The following is a 22,248-nucleotide window of genomic DNA, read 5'->3' as shown; positions in this document are numbered from 1 at the left end:
AACATCATATATACACATAAACATATATACACATACACATCATATATACACATAAACATCATTTATACACATGAACATCATATATACACATAAACATCATTTATACACATGAACATCATATATACACATACACATCATAAATACACATAAACATCATATATACACATAAACATCATTTATACACATGAACATCATATATACACATAAACATCATATGTATACATAAACATATATACACATAAACATCATATATACACATAAACATATACACACATAAACATATACACACATAAACATATATACACATAAACATCATATATACACATAAACATATATACACATAAACATCATATATACACATAAACATCATATATACACATAAACATATATACACATGAACATCATTTATACACATGAACATCATATATACACATAAACATCATATATACACATAAACATATATACACATAAACATCATATATACACATGAACATCATATATACACATAAACATCATATATACACATAAACATATATACACATAAACATCATATATACACATAAACATCATTTATACACATGAACATCATATATACACATAAACATCATATATACACATAAACATATATACACATAAACATCATATATACACATAAACATATATACACATAAACATCATATATACACATAAACATATATACACATAAACATCATATATACACATAAACATCATTTATACACATAAACATCATATATACACATGAACATCATATATACACATAAACATATATACACATAAACATCATATATACACATAAACATCATTTATACACATGGACATCATATATATACACATAAACATCATATATACACAAAAACATATATACACATGAACATCATATATACACATAAACATATATACACATGAACATCATATATACACATAAACATATATACACATAAACATCATATATACACATAAACATCATATATACACATAAACATCATATATACACATAAACATATATACACATAAACATATATACACATAAACATCATATATACACAAACATCATATATACACATGAACATCATATATACACATAAACATATATACACATAAACATCATATATACACATAAACATATATACACATACACATCATATATACACATAAACGTCATTTATACACATGAACATCATATATACACATGAACATCATATATACACATAAACATCATATATTTACATAAACATCATATATACACATAAACATCATATATACACATAAACATATATACACATGAACATCATTTATACACATGAACATCATATATACACATAAACATCATATATACACATAAACATATATACACATAAACATCATATATACACATGAACATCATATATACACATAAACATCATATATACACATAAACATATATACACATAAACATCATATATACACATAAACATCATTTATACACATGAACATCATATATACACATAAACATATATACACATAAACATCATATATACACATAAACATATATACACATAAACATCATATATACACATAAACATCATATATACACATAAACATATATACACATAAACATCATATATACACATAAACATATATACACATAAACATCATATATACACATAAACATCATATATACACATAAACATATATACACATAAACATATATACACATATAAAAAATTATGGACAGATTTTCATTAAATTTTTCTTTCGTGGTTGGAAACTTGAAAAGGAAGAACTGATTTGATTTTGGTGGTGTTCCAGATCACCGTTTGGATCCAGGAACTTTTTAAAGGTCTTGTATTGTATTATTTAGGGCTGCAACAATTACTTGGGAGGCAAATTATTTGCCTCGAGGCGTCAGTTTAATTAACACCACATGGTGATATATTTTAATTTCTGCATCATGGCGGCGTTCTCAGACTGTTCGGAGGGACTACATCACTGTTTCAGTAAACATATAAAACATCTAAACATGTATAAAATCTATAAAAGCAGAGCCTGTGGCCTACGGTGTGTCTGTACTGTCTGACTGATGACGGACATTTCCACCAGCAGCGGCGAGCGCTTTGCTTTCTGTCTGAAGATCCTCCTTGCTTTGGTCTCTAATGGCAGAGAATGAAGAAGAGGAGAGGAAAAGACCGAAAAGTGGCAGTGTGGGACCATTTCACACTGAAAAGGACAGAAAACGTAGAGCTGGCGTACCACCCCCCCACTTCACCGCTCCAGGAGGAGATCCAGCTTTCTGATTTATATCAGCAGCAGCAGCGGCTGGTAAAATGTACAGAGTTCTAACCTGTGATATCAGTCAGCAGTGACGAGGCATGGCGAGGTGTCGGCTGCTAACGCACGCTAACCGTCTGGTAATCCGTCCCTCATCTGTCTCTCCTGCACACACGCAGAGTCAAAGCGCATGTTTTAGGCAGCCTCTGTTCCTGCAGCAAACTTTTATTCCGGATTAAACAGACACACTTTTAACAGGCGCGTCGTCCACCAAGACATCGGCTAGTTCTTACTGTGGACATGTTTACAAGTCACTCCTTCTTTCTACGGGAATTCTTCTTTTAATCTTTTAAAAGGCAAAAATTTGCGATCGGTTGAGAGTTGTTTCTCCACACATTGAGCACAAACACGTCGGCACATTTTAAAATATGATACTTTTAAAACATTTTAAAAGTATCATTTTGTAACATTTTCCTCATGAATTAGGTAGTAACAACACATGCAACAGCTTCACAAATATACATTTATAGATTTACTTTAGATTTACTTTTAGTTTCTATAATTTTTTTAAACAAATTATAATAATAAATTAAATAAAATAATCGTTAGAGTACCACATTCCAAAAGTACTCAATAGTTGCAGATAGTTGCAGCTCTAATATATAGATTTTGTTCAGACTTTGTAGAACTGTATCTATATCTTAATCAACAATCAACAAACTGCTCAAGAAAGCTGCTTCTGCAGTCAACAGCCTGACGAATGGTCACAGTCCCTTGGCGTCAGATACCGACTCATTAGGTACCCGTTTTTTGTCATTTTGTGACGAGGTGGGTAACCCCATAGGCTTGCATGGAACTCCCACGTCTGGTGTTGACGCCACAGGGAGGTGGAGGACACTAACGCTGTCTTTGTTGTCATGGTAACGTGACGTCTATTTGTCGCGCCTTTAGCCCCATGCCCCATGCCCCATGCAATAATACCTGACCTTAAAAACAAAAAAATATTCATATGATTCAATGGGGAGAAAATAATTAGCGTTTGGTCCCAGTTGCTCTCTGCCCTGGATTCCAGATATGTTGGTCGTGGGTTTATGATTTTTTTCTTGAAATGAATTTGCCTTTGTATGAGCAGAATGAGTAAAAACTACGGTCGCGTATGTGACATCACACACACTGGTTCCCCGTTTCTCCTTCCAGATCAGCAATCTATCGGCTTAACTCGACATGCCCTGACTTAAAATAGTTTTTATCTCTGTTGATGCTTCTTTCCTGCTCTTGACAAAAGGCAGTAAAATGTCGGAGTGAGATCGCCGTGCCTGCTGGAATGGGGTAGTCCACCAAGCGGTGGAGGGAAGCCCAGACTTGCCAGCCACATTTGCCAACTCTGCAGGGGGATCCCGTGGCGTTACCAGGCCAGCCGAGAGATATAATTCCTCCAGCGTGTCCTGGGTCTTCCCCGGGGTCTCCTCCCAGAGGGACGTGCCTGGAACACCTCACCAGGGAGGTCCAGGAGGCATCCTGACCAGATGCCCGAGCCACCTCAACTGGTTCCTCTCGATGCGGAGGAGCAGCGGCTCTACTCTGAGCCCCTCCCGGATGACCGAGCTCCTCACCCTATCTCTAAGGGAGAGCCTAGCCACCCTGCGGAGGAAACTCATTTCAGCCGCCTGTATACGAGATCTCGTTCTTTCGGTCACGACCCACAGCTCATGACCATAGGTGAGGGTAGGAACGTAGATCGACTGGTAAATGGAGAGCTTCGCCTTCTGGCTCAGCTCCTTCTTCACCACGACAGACCGGCGCAGAGTCCGCATTACTGCAGACGCCGACCGATCCGTCTGTCGATCTCGCGCTCCATCCTTCCCTCACTCGTGAACAAGACCCCGAGATATTTAAACTCCTCCACTTGAGGCAGGACCTGACTCCCGACCCGGAGAGGACAATCCACCCTATTCTGGCTGAGGACCATGGTCTCAGATTTGGAGGTGCTGATTCTCATCCCAGCCGCTTCACACTCGGCCGCGAATCGCTCAAGCAAGAGCTGGAGATCACGACCAGATGAAGCCAACAGGACCACGTCATCTGCAAAAAGCAGAGACCCAATCTTGAGGCCACCAAGTCTGATCCCCTCAACACCTCGGCTGCGCCTAGAAATTCTGTCCATATAAGTTATGAACAGAATCAGTGATAAAGGGCAGCCTTGGTGGAGTCCAACCCTCACCGGAAACGGATCCAACTTACTACCGGCAATGTGGACCAAGCTCTGACACCTGTCGTACAGGGACCGGACAGCTCGTACAAGGGGTACCCCATACCCCTGGAGTACCCCCCACAGGAGTCCCCGGGGGACACGGTCGAATGCCTTCTCCAGGTCCACAAAACATATGTAGACTGGTTGGGCAAACTCCCATGCCCCCTCCAGGACCCCAAAGAGGGTATAGAGCTGGTCCACTGTTCCGAGACCAGGACGAAAACCACACTGCTCCTCCTCAATCCGAGATTCGACTATCCGGCGGACCCTCCTCTCCAGGACCCCTGAATAGACCTTACCACCTCAGCGACTTCAGCCCCAGAGATAGGAGAGTTCACCCCTGAGTCCCCCAGCTCTGCTTCCTCATCGGAAGACGTGTTGGTAGGATTGAGGAGGTCTTCGAAGTATTCCTTCCACCGACCCACTATGTCCCGAGTTGAGGTCAGCAGCTCCCCGTCTCCACTGTACACAGTATTGATGGAGCACTGCTTCCCCCTCCTGAACCACCGGATGGTGGACCAGAATCTCCTCGAAGCCGTCCGGAAGTCTTCCTCCAAGGCCTCGCCGAACTCCTCCCATGCCCGAGTTTTTGCCTTGGCGACAGCCGAAGCCGCATGCCGCTTAGCCTGTCGGTACCCATCAGCTGCCTCCAGAGTCCCACAGGCCAAGAAGGCCCGATAGGACTCCTTCTTCAGCTTGACGGTTTGCCTCACTGCTGGTGTCCACCAACGAGTCCTGGGATTACCACCACGACAGGCACCAACGACCTTACAGCCACAGCTCCGGCTGGCCGCCTCAGCAATAGAGGCACGGAACACAGCCCATTCGGACTCAATGTCCCCCACCTCACTCGGGACATGGTTGAAGCTCTGCTGAAGGTGGGAGTTGAAGCTCGCTCTGACGGGGGACTCAGCCAGGCGTTCCCAGCAGACCCTCACAACACGTTTGGGCCTGCCAGATCTGACCGGCTTCCTCCCCCACCATCTGAGCCAACTCACCACCAGGTGGTGATCAGTTGAAGCTCCGCCCCCCTCTTCACCCGAGTGTCCAAGGCATGTGGCCGCAGGTCCGACGATACGACTACAAAATCATCATCATCGAACTGCGGCCCAGGGAATCCTGATGCCAGGTGTACATATGGACACTCTTATGTTGGAACATGGTGTTCGTTATGGACAATCCATGACGAGCACAGAAATCCAATAACAAAACACCATTTGGGTTCAGAGGGGGGGGACCATGCCTCCCAATCACTCCCCTCCAGGTCTCACTGTCATTGCCCACGTGAGCATTGAAGTCCCCCAGCAGAACAATGGAGTCCCCAGAAGGAGCACCCTCCAGCACTCCCTCCAAGGACTCCAGAAAGGGTGGGTACTCTGAACTGCTGTTCGGCGCATAAGCACAGACAACAGTCAGGACCCGTCCCCCCACCCGGAGGCGGAGGGAAACTACCCTTTCATCCACCGGGGTAAACCCCAACGTGCAGGCACCAAGCTGGGGGCTGATGAGAATGCCCACACCTGCTCGGCACCTCTCACCATGAGCAACTCCAGAGTGGAAGAAGGTCCAGCCCCTCTCGAGGGTTCTGGTTCCAGAGCCCAAGCCATGCGTCGAGGTGAGTCCAACTATATCTAGCCGGAACCGCTCAACCTCGCACACAAGCTCAGGCTCCTTCCCTACCAGAGAGGTGACGTTCCACGTCCCTAGAGCCAGCTTCTGCAGCCGGGGATCGGACCGCCAGGGTCCCCGCCCCTTGCTGCCGCCCAGCTCACACTGCACCCGACCCCTACGGCTCCTCCCGCAGATGGTGAGCCCACAGGAGGTGGGGCCCATGTAACCCTTTCGGGCTGAGTCCGGCCGGGCCCCATGGGCGAAGGTCCAGCCACCAGACGCTCGCTCTCGTACCCCACCTCCAGGCCTGGCTCCAGAGGGGGGTCCCGGTAACCCGCGTCCAGGCAAGGGAACATTTCAGCCTGAGTTTGTGTTCATCATAGGGGTCTTGTGAGCCGTGCTTGGTCTGGTCCCTCCCCTAGACACCTGTTTGCCATGGGTGACCCTACCAGGGGCATAAAGCCCCTGACAACATAGCTGCTAGGATCTTCCCCTCCACCACGATAAGGTGACGGCTCAGGGAGAGGAAATTTAAAATGGCGAATGATATAGAAGAAGCCCAAAAACAAAAATTCCCTGCCTTTCTTTATACTGTCATACTGCCATATGGTTGTTTCACTTCGCTTCATTAGTAGTTGAGTTCTCAAATTCTATCCATATTCCTGTTTAACATCTGCTGTTATGAATTTTAGTTCATTGTCTATTTTGTCTTTAAATGTGAGAGGCATTTGTGATATTATCAAGAGGAAAGCCCTTTTTTATATTGCAAACAAAAAGATGTTGACATTATAATGCTGCAAGAAACCCACTCTAATGAATTTGATGCCAAGTTCTGGACAAACCAGTGGGGTAAACCAATATATTTCAGCCATGGGAGGAACCATTCAGCAGGGGTAGCTACCCGATTGCATAAATTTAAAGGAGAAGTACTGGAAGTTTGAATGTCAGGAGAAGGTAGATGGTTGTTCACGGTTATAAAACAAGACAATTGTATATTTATTTTAGGTAATATTTATGGTCATAACTCTCATCCTTCTAACAAAACACTTTTTTCTTTAGTTGCCAATAACATGACAAATCTGTATGAAAAATACAGAGTCTCATGTTATTCTTGGTGGTGATTTTAATGAATGTCTTGGTGTGAACCTGGATGGTTTTCCATCCAGAGTAACCCAAGATACCTTAAAAAATAATTTGCTTTTATCCTTGTGCTCAGATCATTCTTTGGTTGACAGCTGGCGTTTTTTCCATCCTAACATAGCTGACTTCACTTGGTCTAACAAGCAATGGAACCTTAAAGTCTAGAATTGATTTGTTTTTAATGTCATCCTCAGCTTTACAATTTGTTCATGATATCTCTCATTCAACAGCTCCACTCTCTGATCACAAACACGTTTTAATCAAACTTAATGCTCACAAAAACTCCTCCTTAAGAGGATATTGGAGATTTAATAACTGTCTATTAAAAGATCAAGAATTTAATATAAATGTGAAAGAGCTTATTGATGAAATATTTGATGATCTCAGTATAAACAAAAATGGGAATTTTTCAAATAGAAAACCAGAAGTATTGCTATTAAAAGATCCAAAGAAAGTAAAGCACAAAGAAATGAAAAAATTGAAAATCTGATACATAGATTGGACATTCTAATGACTAACCCTATTCTTACAGAAAAACAAAATTTAGAAATAAAAGATATCAGTCTACAAATAGATAAGCACCATATAGAACTGGCTAAGGGCGCTTTTATTAGATCAAGAGCCAAATGGCTGGAGGAAGGCAAAAAAAACTCAAATGACTTCTTTTCATTAGAAAAACACAACGCACAGAGGAAAACTTTGTCATCTCTTCATATTGTTGGAGTAATCTGTACTGACCCCCCCAAAATATCTCAACATATCTTTAAATTTTATGATGATCTCTACTCTTCTAATTTTAACCAAGACAGCTGTAACTCCTTTTTTTAGTAAATTTGAAAATAAAATCCCTACAATCTGTGACAATTATAAAAATACTTGTGACTCTAATATTACTTTAAATGAAATAGAAAAAGCTTTGCAGTCAATGAAGAAAGGAAAAGCTCCAGGTATAGATGGAATCTGTTGAATTCTATTTGCATTTTTGGGATTATATTAAAAATTCTCATTTTAGTTTGTACAAACCCTGTCTAGAAGAAAAGGAAATGACAACAGCAATGAAACAGGGAATAATCTCCCTTATTCCTAAACCTGGAAAAGATGTGCATACAATTGACAATTGGCGTCCAATCACCCTTTTGACCATTGACTACAAAATTTTATCTCTAGTTCTTGCAAATAAATTAAAATTAGGCTTAAAGGATATAATCTCAGAAACACAGTCAGGCTTCCTGAAGAATCGTCATATAACAAACAATATTCGGCTACTTGACATACTCTACTATTCCAACTTTGTGCAATCTAATGCTCTCATCCTCTTTCTTGACTTTTCTAAAGCCTTTGACACCATAGAACATCCATTCATATTACAATATGAATCGTTCTTAAATCGTTTGGTTTTGGTACCTCTTTTATGAACTCAGTTAAAATGCTTTACAAAGGAATTAACAGTTCTGTAATAATTAATTATAACACATCTCAAAGATTTATGGTTAAAAGTGGGATTAGACAGGGTTCTCAAATCTCTCCCTTTTTATTTTTGCTTGCCACAGAATTATTTACACTATACATCTTGAATGAATCTGGCATTGAAGGAATTTCTATCTTTGAAAGGAATATTAAAATTGCTCAACTGGCTGATGATACCACTTTATTTTTAAAAAAAACAAATCACAATTACCGCAGGCTCTTAAACTGGTAAAAGTATTTTCTGCTGCTTCTGGTCTTAATCTAAATCTTTCCAAATGTGAACTATTACCAGTATTTGACTGCAACTAGAAAATATTCCAATCAAAGATTCAGTTAAGTACTTAGGTATTCACATCTCAAAAAATATATCAGCCAGACAGAACCTCAATTTCTTCAGAAAAATAAATAAATCTAAAATAATTTTCAACTCCTGGCTTAAGAGAGATTTGAGTCTGTTTGGTAGAAAACTCCTCACAAAAGCAGATGGACTTTCCCATTTTGGATATCCTTCTCTGTGCTTACTTGTTAATGACAAAATAATTAAAGAAATAAATAAACTATTCCTAGATTTTATTTGGAAAAATAAACCTCACAAACTTAAAAAAAAAATTAAAAAAAGTTCTCTCAAACAGTAAAAATCTAGGTGGACTTGATTTCCTAAATTTTACGGATATTGTCAACACTTTTAAAGTTAACTGGGTTAAAAAAATGTCTAACAAACCCGAACTCCTTATGGTTTTTCATCCCAAATAATATATTTAACACAATTGGTGGCCTTTCCTACCTTTTAAAATGTAACTATTCTCCCACTAAACTTTCAGTTACTCTTTCATCAACAGTGTCTTCTTGCTCCAAATGATGTTTTTCTCACAACTTCTCGCCTCACAAGATGATCATCTGGAACAATGAGAACCTAACTGTGAAAAAGAGATCCTTGTTTTTCAAGTATTGGTTGGACCATGGTATTTCCAATATTATATCACTATTTGATGGAACTGGCAATATGTTCACTTACGAACAGTTTCTGGCACATTATGGTTTTCCTGTAACTCCTAAAGATTTTAACCTCTTAATGAAAGCTATTCCTCCTGAATTCATTTTTCTAATTAAAAATTATTTATCTTTTGGATCTCATATAGCTATTCAGCCTACATTACTTGTGAATGGTATTACCATAACAATCAGAAAATGTAATAACAAACATATTCGTCAGACGTTTCAATTGAAAAGACAAATCACTCCAGGTGGTAAATTTTTTTTGAGATTTCACATACAAAATGTTAAGTGGGAGAAAGCTTGGCTTCTTCCTGATAAATACTGTATTTCCTACAAAACTAGAGAAATTCATTTTAAGATCCTTCATAATATTTACCCAGTTAACGCTGTTATATCCAAATATTTTAATATAACCAATAAATGCTCCTTTTGTGAGGCAGAAAATGAAACTGTAACACATTTAGTTTTTGATTGTGAAAAACCAAATATTTTTTAACTGTTCTCAAAAGTCACCTATTTGATCGCCTGAACCTTGTGTACTCCTTTAAACTAATCGATATCATTTTCTATTATGAAAATCCCAACAATAAACCTCTTGAACATGTAGTTCATGTTGAACATGTAGGGGACTGGATCGTCTGGACGCGCTGACGTTGCGGCAACGTATTGTGTCATTTCCTGTTTCCCTAGCGCGTGTCACTGCGGATTGCCACGAGCCGTTGGCTCCTTTAACTTCTTTCTAACTTCTATCTATTGTTAACCAACCACTCATTTTAGCGCACAATATCTTCCCAAACCACTGTTCTATATATTGCATTTATTTTTGGGATCTTTGGCTTTCTGTTTACTGACTTAAACAGCTCAAGCACTCGGTTTTAGCATGGCTGCTAGCTCTCTTCCCACACCCCGGTCCCCTGCCTTTTCTTGCTCGGTGTGTCTGATGTTTAGCTACTCCTCCGCCTCCTTTAGTGATAACGGTATGTGTATTAAGTGTAGCAGCTTGGCAGCCTTGGAGGCGAGGCTCTGTGAGTTAGAAGCCCAGCTCCGCACTCAGTTAGGGAAGCAGTTAGTCAGCAAGCCCCCATTAGCCAGTGCGGAGCTACCAGCCAGGGCAGCCATCCCGAGCCGTCCCTCAGCAATTCCCGCGCAGCCGGGAGCCGAGGCAGGCTGGACGACGGTCAGGCGGAAGCGTAGCCCCAAACCAAAACCCACTGGCCACCACCGACCTGTTCACGTTTCTAACAGATTTTCCCCGCTCGGTGACACACCCGCTGAGGCAGAAACCCTGATTATAGGTAGTTCCATAGTCAGAAACGTGGCTCTAGAGACACCGGGGACCATAGTCAAATGCATTCCTGGGGCCAGAGCGGGCGACGTCGAATCGTATTTGAAACTGCTGACTAAGGCTAAACGTAAATACCGTAAGATTGTAATTCACGTCGGCGGTAACGACACCCGGTTACGCCAATCGGAGGTCACTAAAATTAATGTTGCTTCGGTGTGTAACTTTGCCAAGAGCATGTCGGACTCCGTAGTTTTCTCTGGTCCCTTGCCAAATTTAATCAGCGATGACATGTTTAGCCGCATGTCATCCTTCAACCGCTGGTTGTCTAGGTGGTGTCCCGATAACAACGTGGGTTTTATAGATAATTGGAGCGCTTTTTGGGGAAAGCCTGGTCTTATTAGGAGAGATGGCATCCATCCCACGTTGGATGGAGCCGCTCTCTTATCTAGCAATATGGACTCTTTTATTAGTCAGCTAAATTGACAACTCAGGGTTGGGACCAGGAGGCAGAATTGTAGTCCTACACACTTTTCTGCAGCTTCCCACCTGCCGCCGCCCACCCAAAACCCCATTCCGACCTTATACAACTCCCCAGCAGTAAGAATTAAACAACACAAAAACACTTCTGGGGTTAATCGTGAAAACCTCATAAAAATAAAAACAATGGATCTAATAAAATCAGAAAATAAGACAATAAAGTGTGGCCTACTGAATATTAGATCCCTCCCAAATAAGTCTTTATTAGTCAATGACTTGATAGGTGATCACCACATTGATTTATTCTGTCTTACGGAAACCTGGTTACAGCAAGAGGATTATGTTAGTATTAATGAAGCTACGCCAGCTAACTATTTAAACTTTCACATTCCTAGAACTACAGGCAGAGGAGGAGGTGTTCCAGCTATTTTTCAGTCAGAATTTTTAATTAATCCTAAGCACAAAACTAACTATAAATCCTTTGAATTCCTGACATTAAATTTATCTCATCCAAAATGGAATTCAGAGAAACCGCTCCTTTTAGCATTAGTGTATCGCCCACCTGGACCTTACTCCGAGTTTCTGACCGAATTCTCTGATCTCTTGTCTGAGTTAGTGCTGACTACTGATAAGGTCATTGTACTAGGTGATTTTAATATTCATGTTGACGTTGAAAATGATTGTTTAAACATTTCCTTTAGCTCTATTCTAAACTCAATTGGGTTTTCACAAAATGTCAATGGAGCCACTCACTCTCATGGTCACACTCTTGATCTTGTTCTAACATGTGGTATTGAGACTGATAAGCTCAAAGTATTTCCTCAAAACCCTGTCTTGTCTGATCACTTCTTATTAACCTTTGAATTCACTTTATTTGATTACTCACTGACCAAAAATAAATTCTACTATAGTAGATGTTTATCAGACAATAATATTACAAAATTTAAACAATCAATTGAATCAATTTTTTCACATCTACCATGTGTTAGCATGACTGAGAGTCCCCCTTTAAGCCTTACTCCTGCTCAGATTGATCAACATGCTGATACTATAACAGCTTCAATGTGTACAACCTTGGATAATGTTGCTCCCCTAAAGAAGAAGAAATTAGGTAAGATTATGAAGGCTCCCTGGTTTAATTCCCAGCTTCGAGCTCTAAAACAGGCATCAAGGCGTTTGGAAAACAGATGGCGTTCATCAGGACTAGAGGAGTCTCACTTAACCTGGAAAGAAAGTTTAATCGTATACAAAAAAGCCTTACGTACGGCAAGAACAGCTTATTATTCATCATTGATAGAGGAAAACAAAAACAACCCTCGGTTTCTTTTCAGCACTGTAGCTAGGCTTACTAGGAGCCGGAGCGCTGTGGAGCCATGTATTCCTTTCTCACTTAGCTGTGATGATTTCATGTATTTTTTCAGGAATAAAATTGACACTATTAGAGATCAAATTCACAATACTCTTCCTTCTACCTATAATGTTGAGCCTGTTGTGGTCTCCGAAGCATCCTTAGAACCAGGATCTGACTTGTGTCTAAATAGTTTCTGTCCTGTCCAACCCTCTGAATTAACTAAAATAATAGCTTCATCTAAACCATCCACCTGTATCTTAGACCCTCTCCCAACGAGCCTCTTTAAGGACATTTTCCCTTTAATTAATACATCACTACTAAATCTTATCAATATGTCTTTAGTGACAGGATATGTACCACAATCATTTAAAACTGCTGTAATCAAGCCTTTACTTAAAAAGCAATCTCTGGATCCAGAGGTGATAGCAAATTATAGACCTATATCTAACCTCCTGTTTATGTCCAAAATTCTGGAGAAAATAGTTTCAGCTCAGCTACATGCCCACCTGAGCAGAAATAATTTATGCGAGGAGTTTCAGTCAGGATTTAGAGCTCATCATAGTACTGAGACAGCATTGGTGAAAGTTACTAATGACCTTCTTATGGCCTCAGACAAAGGACTTGTGTCCGTACTTATCTTGCTTGATCTTAGTGCTGCATTTGATACAGTCGATCATAACATTCTGTTACAAAGACTAGAACAGGTGATTGGAATTACAGGTACAGCGTTAAGCTGGTTTAAATCATATTTATCTGATAGACTTCAGTTTGTTCATGTAAATGACAAGTCCTCCTCCCAAACTACAGTAAGTCATGGAGTTCCTCAAGGTTCTGTACTTGGACCAATACTCTTCACGCTATATATGCTCCCTTTAGGCAAAATTATTAGACAGCATGGAATAAACTTTCATTGTCATGCAGATGATACTCAGATATACTTATCCTTTAAACCAGATGAAACAAATCAGCCCAATAGGCTACAAAATTGTCTCATAGACATAAAGACTTGGATGTCTAGAAATTTTCTCCTCTTAAACTCAGATAAGACTGAAGTAATTCTCGTTGGATCTGAAAAACTCAGAGCTAAATTTTCCGGTTTTGTAATGAACCTGGATGGCATTACTTTAGCTTCCAGTGCTACAGTGAGAAACCTTGGAGTAATATTTGACCCTGACCTGTCCTTTGGCCCACATATTAAGCAGGTTACTAAAACAGCCTTCTTTCATTTACGTAATATAGCCAAAATTAGGGACATTCTGTCTCGGAGTGATGCAGAAAAACTGGTTCACGCTTTTGTTACTTCGAGACTAGATTACTGTAACTCTCTATTACTGGGCTGTCCTAAATATGCCCTGAAAAGCCTTCAGCTGATCCAGAATTCTGCAGCCAGAGTCCTGACCAGAACCAGCATGAGAGATCATATTTCTCCAGTTTTAGCCTCTCTTCATTGGCTGCCTGTTGAATCTAGAATAGAATTTAAAATCCTTCTCCTTACATATAAAGCCCTCCACAACCAGGCACCACTATATATCAAAGACCTCATTGTTCCTTATATACCAAGTAGAGTACTTCGTTCGCAGACTGCAGGCTTACTTGTGGTTCCTAGAGTCTCAAAGAGCCGAGCAGGAGGCAGAGCCTTTGGTTATCAGGCCCCTCTCTTATGGAATAAGCTCCCAGTTAGTGTTAGGGAAGCAGACACCCTCCCCACCTTTAAGACTAGGCTGAAGACTTATCTTTTTGATAAGTCCTATAGCTAGGGATGGTTAGCATCCCTTAGTTATGCTGCTATAGGTTTAGACTGCTGAGGGACATTTCCTGATACACTGAGCTTCTTTCTTTTTCTCTTTATCTCTTTCTTTTACCCCCCCCCATAACAGTGTTGCATCATTAACATGTATGTCTCCTGTCTCAGCAGGTCTCCCTGGCCGGGAGTAGCAGTTCCTGTTGTCTGTTGTCTTTCTGTCCTCTTCCCCCCACACAGCAGAGGCAGATGGCTGCCTGTCCTGAGCCGGGTTCTGCCGGAGGTTTCCTTCCTGTTAAAAGGGAGTTTTTTCCTTCCCACTGTCGCCAGTGTGCTTGCTCAGGATGGGAGATTGAGTTGGACTCAACTCAATCTGTTGGTTTCCTTATATAGGCTGTTATGAATTGGCCTTCATTATGTTTTCCCCTCTGTCTGTAAAGCGTCTTGAGATGGCATTGCCGTGATTTGACGCTATATAAATAAAGTTGAATTGAAAATTGAATTGAATAGTTAACTATTTCATATTACAAGCCAAATTTTTTATTCATAAACAAAGATTTCTCAAACAACTGCTGTTTCCCTTATTCCAAATAGAAATGAACTCACTTTTTAAATCTCTGAAACTCCTTAATAACAATATGAAGAACATGAGGTTTCTCAATTTTCATGAAAAAATTTTTAATTGTGTAGATCCCTTCTCTTCATAATTTATACTTTACATTTCACTGTCACATTAAATTGTACCCTCTCGTGTTTTTGTTCATTTTTCAAGTTGAACTCTAATTAATTTGAATGTAACCTTGTTTGTCTTAAATGTTTTGACCTATTGTACAAATTTTTGTATCAATCAATACTGAACACATGATCTGTATTTTTGTTTGATTCAATAAAGTTTTGTTAAAAAAGAAAAAAAAAACAGTCTGTGGGCGGTGCTAACAGCGAGACCATGGCAACTGTGCTGACGTATAAACAACCCCTCCCACGGCCACTCCGCGCTCACAGGAAACACGGCAGCCATTCTTGTTTCAACGCAGGCAGAGAATCTGTAATCATACATTTTAGACTACTCTAACCTCGAAAGTAGAATAACTAACTCATGACAGTACAACCTTTTAATACTTGAGAAAGCGAAAGGATTCTTCCATCGAGGTGTTTGGGTTTTTTTTTTTAAAAATACAAGACACGACTGCATTTTTTTTTTTTTTTTTTTTACAGCCGAGAGGAGGCGGAGGGATACAACGAACTTTTGCGGACGTTGCAAAAGGCGCTGTTCGGTCGTGTCGCCCATTTCCCCCCGTCACATTTCTTGCATTGTAAAAAGACCAACATTTTGTATTTTATCTGTGTGACCATATTTTTCATTTCGGCCTGTGCCCTTATTTAGATGGCAAGCTTCCCAGACTGTGTCAATGAAAATGATTTAGGTAAGAAGTTCTTCCTGTGTCGTTTCCTGTCAGCTGTTTGTTTTAAGCTTTTATTTATTTATTTATTTATTTTGTTGTTTAAAGCTGTTATTTAGAACTTGTAGTAGTGCGTATATATATATATATATATATATATATATATATATATACATATGTATATATACGTATATATACATATATACGTATATACGTATATATACGTATATACGTATATATACGTATATACGTATATATATGTATATATACGTATATATGTATATATACGTATATATACGTATATATGTATGTATACGTATATATGTATGTATACATATATGTATGTATACATATATGTATGTATACGTATATATGTATGTATACGTATATATGTATGTATACGTATATGTATGTATACGTATATATGTATGTATACGTATATATGTATGTATACATATATGTATGTATACATATGTATGTATGTATACATATGTATGTGTATGTATACATATGTATGTATATGTATACGTATATATATATACGTATATATGTATATATATATATATATATATATAGTGTGTATTAATGGGTTTGTTTGGATTGGGCTTTTGAGACACTCCCTCCCCCACACTACTGCTTGCTGGTTCCTCTGCGTGCTGACACACGCACACTTGCTGCTTCAGTGTGTGCGTGTTTTGGTGTTAGGTTCTCATTTATCTATTCCTTTTGAGAGCTTGAGTTTAGATTTATTTTTGCTGACCCTGTGGTGCACCGGTGGTAGGCTCCAGCTTAATTCCATTACGAGAAGTGGTTTCTGGAAAGTTGGAATCAAGCCTTTTCGCCAGTGTTTTGTCCCAAACATTGAAATGTGGACTAAAGCCAGCTACATACTCCAGGAGAAGCAAGAAATGCTTCTTGTTCTCGAGGCCCGACGTCATTTTGTTTTAGCAGACGTGTTTGAAGGCAGTTCTAGACACATCGAGCTTGCATAAGTCTTTTCTTTTAGGGCGTTGTTGGTTGGATGTTTGAGGTTGCCGTCAACATTGAAAAGCAGTGGAAAGTTGCTGCTTCCGCATTTTTGCTGATGCAGGTAAAACAGATTGTTTTGATAAAGCAGGTGATCAAGGTGGTGAGAAATTCAGAACATTTTTACAACGTGTGGCATGAGAACATGCGGGTCCAACTAGTTTCTCTTTAAATATGAAATAAGCGACTTCACTGCACATAAAAGCAGACATGGCCACCTGCGGTGATCCCCGCCCCCCAGCTCCTCCTAGAGTATGGTTGGACTAGACAAAAAGTAAATGTTTTCTTGTTCTTGTGGCCTCCAATGCAAGAACAAGTTTTCGCTTATGATGGAGGATGTAACGAGCTTCAGGGTGAATACGTGAGGTCTTTACCAGGTAGACAGGTTCCTTTTGCACCAACTGTAAAAAAAAAAAAAAAAAAGCCATCTCTCAGCGTCAACAAATGCCATATAAAGGAAGAAAATCACTGTAAAAATGTGTACCATGCCAACACCAGCAAGTTCAGGTGGTCATGAATACCACACATACTTGACAGAAACAAGCGTCCTGCAACGACGCAGTTATCAATTAACAACTCTCTGCTGTTTAAACGAGAAACTCGATGGACACAAACTATATTATACAGTATTTAATAAAGATAGCAATGAACCACAAGTGGTTCTGGGAACAGTCATCTTTACGTTTGAAATCTTGGAATTTCATGGAATTCCAACTTTCCAGGACAACTGGAATGCAAGATAAGTGTTTGGAAATGTTATTCCTTTTTGATTGTAGGTAACTTAATCGCATTAAAAACCAAGTTGTTTTTAAAGAGCTCCCTCTTTCTAAAAACACGATGATGGAAATCAGTCAAAGTTAAAAAGGTTTCTTTTAGGTGAAGTACTTTGCACAACATCGCTAACATGCCTAAACAGTAATCTGTTGTCTGAAATTCAATAAACTGAAATGTTGAGGTTGACAGTCTGGCTTGGCATGAATCTTTTCTGATCTAAAACCCAACCGTATGTGTAACTTAGTACAATGTGTTGTCTTCACAGGTGAGGCTAAGTTCATTGGTGAACTTCTTGTACCTGTTGCTCCCTTTGACCAAAAGTCTGGCCGGGAGGCTTGGACAGTTGCTTTTTCTCCCAATGGTTCATACTTTGCTTGGTCTCAGGGGCATCGCATTGTCCGGCTCATTCCATGGACAAAATGCCTGAAGAGTTTGTAAGTAACATTTCTATGCTACTCTCACGCTAAACTAAAATGGTGTGCATGTAAGATTTGGATAGATCTGCACGAGTGAATGCATTTTATACTTCTGTTGCAACTGATTTAAAGTTCACATTAAAATTGTTGAATTAAAAGACATCATATAACCATACCCATTGTCGAAAATAATTAAGGTTATATTTGCTGGTAATAACCCTCCCCCCACACACCCGTCCCCCTAAAGAGTGCAATGTGAAGCATGTAAATGGGGAATTCTCCCGTTTTTAAAAACAGTTTCAGGCCCTGAAGATGATTGTTACAGTATTATTTTCATTGGTGGGTTTCTGCTGACTTAATCATGACAAATTAACTTATATGTGTAGCTCTTCAGGGATTTACAGCTTCTGTTAGAGCCAGGAGGAAGAAATGGTTCATCGTTTAACTCAGAATGTGTCACTGCATGTATCTGTTTCCTGAGAATACTAGCAAGTGCTTTCTCTCAAAGGTTTGGTCTGTGTGTGTGTGTGTGTCAGCAAGAAGGATGTCCTCATTACAAACAGCTTTATTGTTAGAAAATGTGTCAGTGCGCAGGTGTGTTTGTATTACAGACATTAGCACCATATTTAGCGACGTTTCAGGCCCTTAAGCGAGCCTCAACAGGTCTAACATCTTTTTCTGGTGGAGGACTTTTGGTCTTTTAAATATTTAAAGCACTTTCCTAGACATCAATAGTTTGAGTTGACAATGTTAATCTCATTTTCTATTATTTGATTAAAATCATCCCTAAAATCCATTTAAATGGAAAAAATATATTGCTTTTTGGGGGAAATTTTATTATATGATTTTAAAGTGATTAACCAAGCTTGATTAAATATATAATATGGCTAGATAGATATAGAATTAGATATATGTACATATATATTAGGAATTGGACTTTAACGCTTTAATTATGATTGATTAATTACTGAATCATTTAATGTGTTTAAAAAAAATTATTTCATTGTGGAAACTATGTCAATACCAAGCAGCAACATCCGGCGGTTAAAAGTAAAGCCTATGCAGAAGTACATCAAACTGCAGTTCCCCCTTCATCCACTGGGGGCTCCAAAACAGCAAATCCCATAGACTTCCATGTTAAAAAGACTTAATTCACAGCAGAAATAAACATGATTACAGCGTGAATAAACACGTTTATGGCAGAAATAAACATGTTTACAGCAGAAATAAACATGTTTACAGCCTGGTACAAAAATCCATTTTAGGTTTAATAGGTCAGGTTTACCTTCATGACAACTGTGGGGGGAGTGAATTTTTTTCTAACTCGCCCTTTTAAAAGTAATTTAATCTCGAAGTTCGGCATATTTAGGGGCGTGTCCTCTTGATTGACAGGTACCCGATGTCCCGCTTCAAGTCAGAAGAACGTAGAACAAACAGTGGTTTTTAGCCGGTTAACAGCATGACATAGCTTTAGCCCGCTTTCCTCCGTTAGCTGGTTAGCTCCTGTTATCTCCGGGTTAGCGCGGTTAGCTCTTAGCTACAGAAAGCTTGGAGTTCGCTCGATGTCAATCATCCACCATGACGTTCACAGCCCCCCTCTCAGCTCCACCTCTTTGCCCATATTTGTATTTTCCGGGTGAGACGACGCGCACGCCCCTGCCAAGATGGTGATGGTAGGAACCGCCCACCGAGCTTCAGTTCAGCTCTTCAGAAACCTACGGATGAAGTCACGGAGGCTCCGCCCATCTCTTTATATACAGTCTATGGTCAATACATAATTTCCTGGTGTACTGATGCAAACTGTACCTCCGCTACGAACTTAGCCACATATCTAGAGATGTTTCAGACCCTTCAGTGAGCTTATTTGAAGAGAAAACGATGATCAACAAGTCTAGCATCTTTTTCTGGTGGTATCAGGGACTCTTGGTGAATAACAAGAAAAGAACGTGTAGTTTTCTCCGTTAGCAGCAACCCCCCCCCCTCCCCCCTCCCAACAGCTCAGTCCTCGTGCAGCTCCACACTGCCGGCAGAGCAGGAGGTGATCACCTCTACTGCATGACCAGACTAAAGTGAGCCTGATTAATCCGTCCTGGTTTACTGTCTGATATTGTCTATTAAATAAAAGTGTGGATGAAAATATTTATAAAGGTACAATAACAATGTAACATGTTGTAGACTCTGAATTGGAGAATAACTGTGCTGTTAAAGTGTTTAAAATAACACTTTAACTTTGGGTCTGTTCAGTTTTCCTCTGGGATGTTTTGTATTTCCCACAAATAGCGGGACGATGCGTGAGGTTGTGGCGGAGTTTCACTTCACGGTATAAGCAGGAACTGTTATGAACACGAAATGTTGCTGAACGAATCGTAAGAAGATTAAAAGACAATTGATTTAATAATCTATTTAGATGAAAACATGTTGCTTTTTTTGGGCAAATTTTATGCAATTAATGTGACTAAATGAGATTCATTAATTACAAAGCATGTAAGTAATTAGATGATTTTTTTTCATGGAGTCCCACCCCCAAATGTATGTATATTTATATATATGTGTGTGTATTTATGTGTATATATATATATATATATATTTATAATATATATATATATATATATATATATATATATATATATATATATAATGATATGATATGATTATTTGGTCTGGACGATTAATCGATTAATTCGATTTTGCTGTTTATGAAGATTTGTTTTTATGAAAATCGGGATTTTTTTATTTATTTATTTATTTTTTTTCTCCCGCCAGCACCTGTTGGGCTTCCGTACCTTATAGTGATGTTAACGCACTCCCACTGGTTTTACCACTCCCCCCTCTGCGTTTCTCATTACAAGTTTTTGCAAAATAAAAATTTGTACGTTTTGACAAACAACGGTTGTGATTTGCGGATGTTTCCGTTGAACAATGTTTAGCACATTAGCATCACGTTTCGCAATTGCGGTTAATGCAGAGTGGGCACGTAGCGTTATTTTAGGGTTTTCTACTTGCTGCGGAGAATTTGCTTCGGATTTTCTGACCTTTTCTCCCTCATTTTCTTTTCTAACTGAAATTCGCTGTTGTTTATTCCACACCGCGCCATCTTTACCAGGAATTACCTGGTCACGACCCCCAAAGTCACGTCACGACCCCCCTACGTCACGTCTGGGGACACGTAAATACAAAAAAAGTGTCTCCATTACACTTTTACAATCTTTTTCTATATCAAAATGTCTGAAAAACCACCTCTTGAGATCGTAAAAACTTTAATAGCAGCTGGTTTTTATGGTAATATTTAGTCTTTGTGCAGTTTTAGGTGTGATGGAAAGGCAGGGTTTCAGTGTGGGAAGGGGGCACATGCCACAGGGGTCTGAAAGCCAGATGCAGCCGACAGGCTCGTCTTTCTGCTAAAAATGTGTGAATTAAACAAAAAACAGCAAGAATGTAATAAAACATGTATGTTAGAAATATAGCTTTAAAAACATTCAGGCATTTTTTTCAAATAGTATTTTGTATCAGAGAGGTCAATTTTCTCTGAACACAAGTTAAGTGTAAAGAAACATTTATTTTTATTCCCTCATTGCCAATGTGGGAAATTGTTTTGGTTATTTAATGTCAAAATACTCTAAAAGGAATCACTAAGAGGAGGAATTTTTATTTATTTATTCATCAGTTTTTTGTTTTAGAATAAAGTTACACAAGTAAAGTGATGCCAATTCTTGAATGTATGATAAAAACTTAAAAACTATCTCACAGTAAAAACGCAGTAGTACAAACATGTTACTTATAATGTTTACAGCAGCAGCGCCTGCATCTCTTTTTCCAAACTTGTTTAACAGCTTGTTTAGTTGCACTTTAAATTCAGGTAAACTCCTAGGCTGATCTCAATGAAAGCATTTTTGAAAAAGAATAATTTTTGATGTTTGTAATTTATTATTTTTCTTTACAGTAAGGTAAAACAATCGATTAAAATCGGAAAGTGGATTTGGTTTAAAAAAATATTTTATCTTTTGGCCATATCCCCCAGCCCTAAAATATAAATATATATATATAT

At 39.2% G+C, this 22,248-nt stretch overlaps 1 protein-coding gene across 1 annotated transcript in view; it reads left to right on the top strand.

The window, feature by feature from the left end:
* Positions 1-21,424: 21,424 nt before the first annotated feature.
* LOC306760674 (alpha-1-inhibitor 3-like) overlaps positions 21,425-22,248 on the top strand; it is a gene marked incomplete at both ends in the record, with an annotated part of 29,075 nt that continues 28,251 nt past the window's right edge. Inside the window, one exon of the mRNA XM_079246640.1 lies at positions 21,425-21,482. Coding sequence (XP_079102766.1) covers positions 21,425-21,482 — 58 coding nt within the window. The remainder of the gene's footprint in view (positions 21,483-22,248) is intronic.

The sequence above is a fragment of the Telmatherina bonti genome, assembly GCF_933228915.1.
Source record: "Telmatherina bonti genome assembly, chromosome: 9".
NCBI lineage: Eukaryota > Metazoa > Chordata > Actinopteri > Atheriniformes > Telmatherinidae > Telmatherina > Telmatherina bonti.
The sequence above is the reverse complement of the archived record's forward strand: the minus strand, read 5'-3'. Positions and strand labels throughout refer to the sequence as shown.